Source organism: Myotis myotis, unplaced genomic scaffold (genome assembly GCF_014108235.1).
Source record: "Myotis myotis isolate mMyoMyo1 unplaced genomic scaffold, mMyoMyo1.p scaffold_m19_p_8, whole genome shotgun sequence".
Taxonomy (NCBI): domain Eukaryota; kingdom Metazoa; phylum Chordata; class Mammalia; order Chiroptera; family Vespertilionidae; genus Myotis; species Myotis myotis.
In genome coordinates this window covers 59,385,947-59,394,163 of record NW_023416390.1, presented here as the reverse complement: position 1 = coordinate 59,394,163, position 8,217 = coordinate 59,385,947, and the positions used below count along the sequence as shown (strand labels likewise).

Below are 8,217 nucleotides of genomic sequence, written 5' to 3'. Positions count from 1 at the left end.
GTTCTGCTTAATACCGGGTTTTTTTTGTTTGTTTGTTTTTTTTGCGGGGGGGGGGGTGTTGACCTTTGAAATTGTCTTTATTTCTGATCATTCCTTTACAACCATACACCTCAGCATTAACTCCCACACATGCAGCTGGAGCGCAAACCCCCCCCCTCCCCCCCAAGCTAATCAGATTCTTATTTCTGATTCTAGGACACTTGCCCCATGAGGTCCCATGAACTCCCCAACATTTGCCCCTGTAATCGTGGACCTGGGCTTGGTCCCTTCCTTTCCTAGTTCACAGGAGCATTAATCTGGAACATGGGTTCCCCCTGCATAATACACTGTGTTCTATATGACAGCTTCCAAGGGCCCAGAACAAAGCTTTTGCTGAGTGATCCCACTGAGCAGGGTCATTACAGGGGCAGAGCATGGGTACACGTCATGAAAATGCCACGTCATAAACGTTAGTGTTGCCACATGTGTGACAGCACTTGCCGCAAATATAGATGGTCCTGGTCTGTCCTAACTCCCTCAGTATCGCCTTGAGCTCAGCCCGGATCTGGGCAAGTCTCTCCTGGTTGAGGATCCCCTGGATCCTGTAACACTCCAGAGGGACAGGGTACAGCTCGAGCTCTAAACTGCGCAGCCCGGCTGTGTGGCGCAGCAGCTTCTCCACGGTGGCCACGCAAAAGTTGTTCATAGAGATGGTGAACTCCCTGAGCTGCTGACAGCGGCTCAGGACAGGTAGGATGGCCTCGACTTGGGAGTCCACCATCCCACAGTTATCTAGGCGCAGGTCCTGGAGGGTGGGTGCCACTGCCTCCAGCAGAGCTCGGAGGGGCTCAAGACTAAAATCCGCCAGGCTGAGGTGAAACAGATGCAGGGACTTCAGCTGCCTGAGGTTCGGGCACTGGAACAGGTGTGTCAGGTCTGAATGCGTCAGCCTCTGGCAATTTTCTATGCAGAGTTTGTCCAAGGGGGTCTGCAGGCACCTGAGTATCTGGTCTAGACGGCCTTGGAGGAAGGAGGGACAATCCATGTTGAGATCCCGGAGGTGCCGCAGCCTGAGCATCTGAGAGAGGAATTGGGAAAATGATCGCTGCTCCTCCTGCTGTTTCCTGTCCCAATCCTCTTCCTCTTCCAACTCCTCTTCCTCTTCCAACTCCTCTTCCTCTTCCCGCTCCTGCTCCTCCTCCTGGTCCTCCTCTGTCAACACCTGAATGCGGGAGAGAGAGAGTCTCTGCAGGTTACTCATCTGACCCAGGTAAAGAGCAAACGTCCCCAGGGTGGGCAGGTCCCAGGTGCAGTTCACTTCCACCTCCTGGATGCACTCCAGCTTCACCCTATCCAGGACCTTGCTGACCCTCTGGAAGGGCACCTCAGAAATCCTCAGTGCCTTGCAGCACAGGTGTAGCAACCCTTCCCTCTGCTGGGCCCATTGGATGATGTACTTGAGAAACTCATCCCGGTCGTCCCTTTCATTGAAGTTAAGGTCTAGGAACACCTCCAAGGGAGCCAAGGGGTGCTCCTTGTTGGGGCTGGAGCTGTGCACAGCCACTGGTACTTTCCATGAGCAATTCCAGGTGCTGTCTCCACACCACATTCTCCAGAAGTTGGTACCTGTGCTCCGTAAATCCAGCACCCACAGTTTCCATCTCCTGGGCCTAACCTCCTGGGCAAGCAAAATGTCAAGCCCATCCAACACGGCTTTTAAGACCATGAGCCCAGGCAACTGCAGCAGGCCCCCCAGAGGGAGGACAGTGAAGGGCCAGGCCTGCACCATCGTCTTCAGGGGCTCCGGGATTCTCCTACGGTAGGCCTGAATGAACAGCGGCGGGAAGAGCTCAGACGGCAGGTAGTCCAGAGCTGCTATGGCTGAGGCCTGGTCCCTCAGCAGGCTCTCTCCTGCCAGCTGCACGAGTGTGGGTGGGGTCTGGATGTCCATCTTCAAAGTTCTCAGAAAGGAATCCTTCCAAAACGTCTGCTGTGAATGGGTTGGCTGGGGCTCAGATTTCAGACCTGGTGGAGAACCACGGCACTGACTGCAGAGCTGGAGGACTCTGAATCTCTCCTCTGGAGCCTGAGGTTTTTATACACCTTTTCAAAAGCTAACATCCAATCAGAAACCTCAGTCTCCACCCCTTAATCTTCTTAGGATTATTTCCTCTCTCCAGATTAATGGATTGAGAGAAAGTTAGGGAGGGGCTAGGTTGAGGCCTGTCTCATTGATTCCTTCCACAGACACTGACTGAGGTTGACTGATGGTCCCCAGTTGTCATCCTCAGTGTGAGACAGTGAAGGTGTGTTGGGGTCCAACCCCAGCAGGTCCAGGGGTCCTCAAAGGTGTGGACGGAGTCCGCGAAGAAGGAATAACACAGAGACAGTGTTAAGTTGATCAGCAGGCTAGCCAGAATCTCTAGCCAGGTTCTCCAGCCAAGTTCTGTGTTTTATTGTCTTGTTACATCTGTATTTATACCAGTTGATTTTAATCTTTTCAATTTCTATTCCAAAGGTTAGGGCGTTTCTTATCTCCATTCCAGGGAGTAAAGATTATGTAGCTTAAGGGTGATTCTTCCTAGTTAAAATGATTAACTACCCGCCTGGCATTTAGTTAAGGGGTTTTATTCCCTCCCTAACTTCAGGGAAAAATCCCTACCTGGGGAAACAACCTTTCTCAGAGAGGTGACTTTGATTAAAGCACATAGCACCAAGAAGGGGAGCAAACATATTAAGAACAGTATGCCATATATGCCAGGTCCCTTGACACATATGCTGTGCAGATGTTTCTTCCCTGCAGCGACTATGTCAAGCAGCAAGGATGGACCAGCTTCCGGCAAAGGTGTAATGGGTTCCTGAGGTTAAACAGAAAAAAAAACAACCTGAGAGCATGGTGGCTGGGGGTCTTTGGCCACATTAGAGTACTCCAAATGTATCCACAGTTAAACAGCCAACACCCACAGCTGACACCATTTGGTGTCATCCCCAAAGAAAACAAATGAAATGTGTCCATGCATCAAGGGAGGTTTTATGTCAGGTGACATAGCAGGTCATGAGCTCCACAGGGATTAAGGGGTGGGCAAGTGAGAATGTGGCTGTCCCTGTAGACCCCAAGGCTTCTCTGAGGGAGGTCAGGTAAGAATCTCCATGGGAAGCAGGGTCAGGGCTGGGCAGGATGGGGGTGGGCCATCCTAATGGAACCCTGAGAATGACTCAGGGCCATGTAACAGATGGGTGTTTTCTCTTGGAAAGAAGAGAGATGGAAAGACTCTTCTGTGGGTGAATTTAGGGTTTAAAAGGAGACAAACTGGAGGACAGACAGTGCCATCCTAGAGGGCAAAGGGAGAGATTGCATCTTCTGTTCCCTCCCAGGAGAAAAGGGTGGGTCTCCCCTGGGAAAGATGGGATTAGCTCAGCTACTGGGTGGAGAAGATTAAATCTAAGAATGTGATTAGAGGGAAAGAGGCCAGGCCTGGGAGTTGGACATTTTCAAGCCCAAAAAGCACTGAAGGAGGATGCACGGGCTCTTTTGGGTCTTGGAGCCTGGGAGAGAAATAAACATGGGCCAATCACACCTAACCCTGTCACATCATGGCAGCTGCCACCAAGTGACGTTTCTCTGAGTGAGGGTCGGGTTTCTTCCACAAAGAACCATTCCCAGACAGCAAGTGCCTTCCCTCACTACACCATGTCTCCATGGCCCCATTCCTGCCCTCATGGCACCCCTTCACTTCACCACACCCCCAGTGATCTTCCTTATGACCACCAGCTCCCAATGTCCCCACTTCAATAAGCCTGCCCCCAATATCATTCTGTTCTGTATTTGTCTGACATCGTTGTGGTCTGCAGGACCAGAGGCTCTTTGAAGCCACGGACAATCATTGCTCCTTAGACATCTGTGGGATGAATGGGTGGTTCTTGGTGGTGTGAGAAAAGCCAGCTGTGGCCAGCCCGCTGCTGCCATGTGGAGCTCTTGGCCTGCACAGCTTTCCTCTAGTTCCCCATCCTTCTCCTGCCACTCACTCACCCTACAGACACCCCTGAGCACCCATTGTGTGTGCCAGGCTCTGACTCTGGGAAACTCTGCGTTACACAGAGAAGACAGCGCCACTGAAGAGACCCTGGAGTGAGGAGAGGAGGCACTGCTGTCAGTGCTGATGCCTGTCGCTGAGCTCTCCTGGAAAAGGACGGCACAAACACAGGCTGCCTCCATGAGGAATCATGGAATTTGTCTGCAGAACAAAATCACAGCCAACCACACACATGTGGGCCCATGAGCCAAATGCACAGTAGACCCAGACATGACCAGTGAGTCCTGAGCTGGGCTTCTGCTGGCATTTCTTGCTGTGACCGGGTTGGCTGGGGCTCAGATCTCAGACCTGGTGGAGAACCACCACAGTGACTGGACAGCTGGAGGACTATCTTACTACCGTTTCATTGCACAGTATGCACAATGATCTGTTGTTTCTGTTGACAATCCCATACATCTCAGTCCAGATGTCTTGAAAGGGTCGGCTACTGCTACTTCCACTTCCTTTATCATTCATTCTTGCTTTTTTATTTTTTGATTCTCCATCACGAGGCTTCAAAAATAAATAATAATAAATCGCGGCATTTTTTATAAAAGGTTGATAGGTTTCTTACCTATTAACTTTTTGCAGTGTTGGGCATTTTGTCACTCGAGTAAAAATAAAATGTCATGAGTAAAGATTAATCTCTTTATAGCGCAATTCTTAACCTTTTTATATTAATGTCAATATTAGAACAATGTATCTTGGATGTTTTCACTATGTATCTTTGCTACACAACACCAACGTACATGTTTACATCCAGTTTTAGAATTGCATTATTGATCATGAGTAACATGAATAATAATATTACTCGAATGATGCCCAACTCTGGCCGTTGCCAGAGACAAATATTTGAATTATGCAATTTTTTGTCTCTGTCGATGTGTGTCACCCAAAATGAGTTCACGTGTCACCTCTGACACAGGTGTCATAGTTTCGCCATCACTGACTTAGGCAATATTACCTCTTTTAGTACTTTAGACACCATTTTACCACATTTAAATTCAGTTAAGTTGATTACAAAATGAACCTGAATACTAATTTTTAAGGTCTTTTGCAATTTTGACACTCTAGTAAATCAGGAATCCAAAATATGATATCCAAAACCATTCAAAATCATCTGAAGTATGGCCTGTATTTTTTTTTTTTAAAGGCAGTAAATATTTAGATTGCTGGTTGATTAGTTTCCCAGGGCTGCTATAACAAAGGACCATAAACTAGGTGGCTTAAACCAACAGAAATTTATTGTCTCACCGTTTGGGAGTGCGGAAATGAAATCAAGGTTCTGGTGGTTTGCTGACAATCTTTGATATTTCTTAGCTTGAAATGCATGACTCCAATCTCTGTTTTCATCATATAACTTTCTCCCTATGAATCGTTGTCTTCGTACAGAGGGACCCCACCCATGCAAAAATTCATGCACTGGGCCTCTAGTATGACCATAATAAAATTGCATTTGACATTCTATATTGAAATTTTTCTACAATAATTTTTAAAAGAGTTTAGCAATTTTGTTTTCTAAATTATTTAATGATATGAGTAATGCATGTACTTGATAATTGGCTATAATTTTTCAGCAGTCAGTATGTATTTTGAAATTCTTGCAAAATGAGAAATCTCACAAATTATTTTAAATGCAATTGATTCTAATAAAGTTCCTGCAATATTAACTTAGCAATTAATAACAACCATGCAATGTTATTTTTTATAGACATTAGTCTATTTTCCAATATTGCTCTTTGTTACTTTTTGATCCAAACATTTTTTTTAGCTTCAACATTACTGTGAGTCCTTGATAAGCACAATACCATTAAGCATCATATTTTCAATGACTTCTGGAGAATATCCCTAGAGTAGACCACATGCCACAATTTCACTCTTATTCACCTGGCTTACCAGGTTCACTCAAAAAAGTTGGGCAGTTCATACATGTTACCTAGATTTGTAATATTCAAATATATTGTTTGAACAATGATATCCAGATGGACCTCTTCATATCTTTAGGTTCTAATATTTTCTTTATTACTATCAAGGCAAACACACAAGACCCAGTGAAAATCAAATACAGAGTAGGATAAAAGTAGGTTTACAGTTGTTCATATGGAAAATAATACAATAATTAAGTATAATAAAAGATTTTTCATTTCCACTGAGTGGAGTAATATGTCAATAGAATTCCCACTTCTATTCCACACATCTCTTTATGAGCTGGCCAGATTTTATGAAAAGTTATCAAGGTTGAATTCACCATTTTAATTTTAGTTTTAAAAGAGGAATCAAGGTTTAGTACAGAAGTGCAAAGATAACGTTCAAACCAGTATGTACACACCCACACAAGAGCATTCCCTTGCTCACAATCACCCTTTAGCTGTACAGTAGCATTGTGTAATAGAAATTATGTATTAAACAGTGAAAATGAAAAAAAGCAATGTTATTTTTCTTAGTATTGCTTAGCAGTAGATCTGCACCTCCAGGTATGTATGATGACATTGCCATCTAATGGGTAATCCACAGAGAGATTTCACAATTCATAATGAAATGTGCTATTGCTTTCCAGATTCTGCTGATTCCAGAGGAAAATCTTCGGTTACCACATATGAGTGAAAAAAAAAAAAGGTTTTTCCCCCCTAATATGGAAAATAGTGACATAAATCACAAAATAAATATTTTTTTGATAATTCTGATTATTCCTATTTCCTAGAGAAATCATCAAAAATAAGGAATGGAAATAAACCAGATTGCTTGTTATGTAAACTGAATTAAAAGAAGAACATAATGGCAAAGAGCACAAACAAGACCAGCTGACAGTTGTGATCTAACTTAAGCAGATAGATTACAGTTTATCATCCACAACATAAAACATATGAGATCCAATAATCTTTTAAATACCTTCCTGACTTAACATTGTTAATTAAATGTTTCCTTGAGATGTAGCTGCTTCCAGTTAAGAAAATTCTTTTCAAGTAATTCTGAACCCACAATCACATCGTCTTTCTCTAGAATTTGCCAATTACTTTCCAAGGTACTCAATTTAAATGTCTTTTTTCATTTTTCAAAATCCCAAGTATCACGAAGATGCATTTTCCTGCAGTACTCTATCCCCAGAAAGAGTCATCACAATCTTAGGAAAGAGTCTTCTGAGAATTCATCTCTCTTGGTATATATTTTCAGCAACATGAATAAAGATAAAAGCAAAGAATCTGAAATTCTGTTTATTTACGCTTGCGTAGGATAACCTCATAACCTCATATACCATAAAAACTTCATTTTCTCATTTCCCCTTATCAATTAAAAGAAACAACAAACAGCGAAAACTCAGAGGGAAGGCTGGGTGGGAGTGGATGGGGTGGGAGAGGAGGGTGGGAAGAGATCAACCAAAGAACGTGTATGCATATATGCATAACCCATGGACACAGACAATAGGATGGGGAAGGGGCTGGCTAGAAGGGGTCAATAGAAAAAAGAGGGACATCTATAATACTTTCAATAATATGTTTTAATACAACTTTAAAGAAAAGGGTGTGGGCTATATTCTATTCATGGGCCATAATTTTCTGGCCCCTGCATGTGAGTTTTGCCAGAATAATTAATCCAAGCTTCTTTGTATTCTTTAACAGTTAAATCTTGGGCTTTATTGCCAGCACTATCTCCATGCTAGTGAGAGAAAATGGAAGTTTCTGTATTATGGAGGCTCTTCGTTTTTACAGCATGCCCTGAGTTGATAGTTGACTAACCTAAACCTCTCTCTCTCTTTCTCTCTCTCTCTCTCTCTCTCTCTCTCTCTCTCTCTCTCTCTCTCTCTCTCCCCCCCCCCCGACCCCCTTTGGTATGCCTTTGTTGGCTAGCAAATCCAATCCGGTCCTTAATTGTTATAATTAGTATTGCTCTCCTATCTTCCAATGCTAGAACAATTTCTTAAGGTATATATACACCTTAGGACAATATTCTGCAAGTGAAGAAAGGTTGAGCAATGATGATGCTTCTCCAAGTTAGGATTTCACCAACAACAGGCTCATTATCACCATTTGAATGTGGAGTGATTCGATTCCAGATATCCAACCAGAGTGCTCACTAAGTTCTTCCAATAGCATTTAGGTGCATTTGATTTATTTAGGTGTTCACAGTAAGCATGGGAGGAGAGTGAGGAAATAAGGAAGAGAAGAAG

General features: G+C 43.9%; 1 protein-coding gene across 1 annotated transcript; it reads right to left on the bottom strand.

Annotated features, from left to right (window-relative positions):
- Positions 1–424: 424 nt before the first annotated feature.
- LOC118662051 (PRAME family member 9/15-like) lies at positions 425–5,040 on the bottom strand. The gene is made up of 2 exons (XM_036320673.1): positions 5,017–5,040; positions 425–2,065 (listed from the first exon to the last, which is right to left on the bottom strand). The coding sequence occupies exons 1-2, from the start codon at positions 5,038–5,040 to the stop codon at positions 425–427; spliced, it is 1,665 nt and encodes a 554-aa protein (XP_036176566.1).
- Positions 5,041–8,217: the final 3,177 nt, after the last annotated feature.

Bases quoted from the DNA above. Each gene is read 5' to 3' on its own strand.
- LOC118662051 (XM_036320673.1), bottom strand. From the start codon at position 5,040: ATGGTGTCTAAAGTACTAAAAGAG. The intron at 2,066-5,016 runs GTAATATTGCCT...TAAAAACCTCAG, and splicing joins TGTCTAAAGTACTAAAAGAG to GCTCCAGAGGAGAGATTCAG.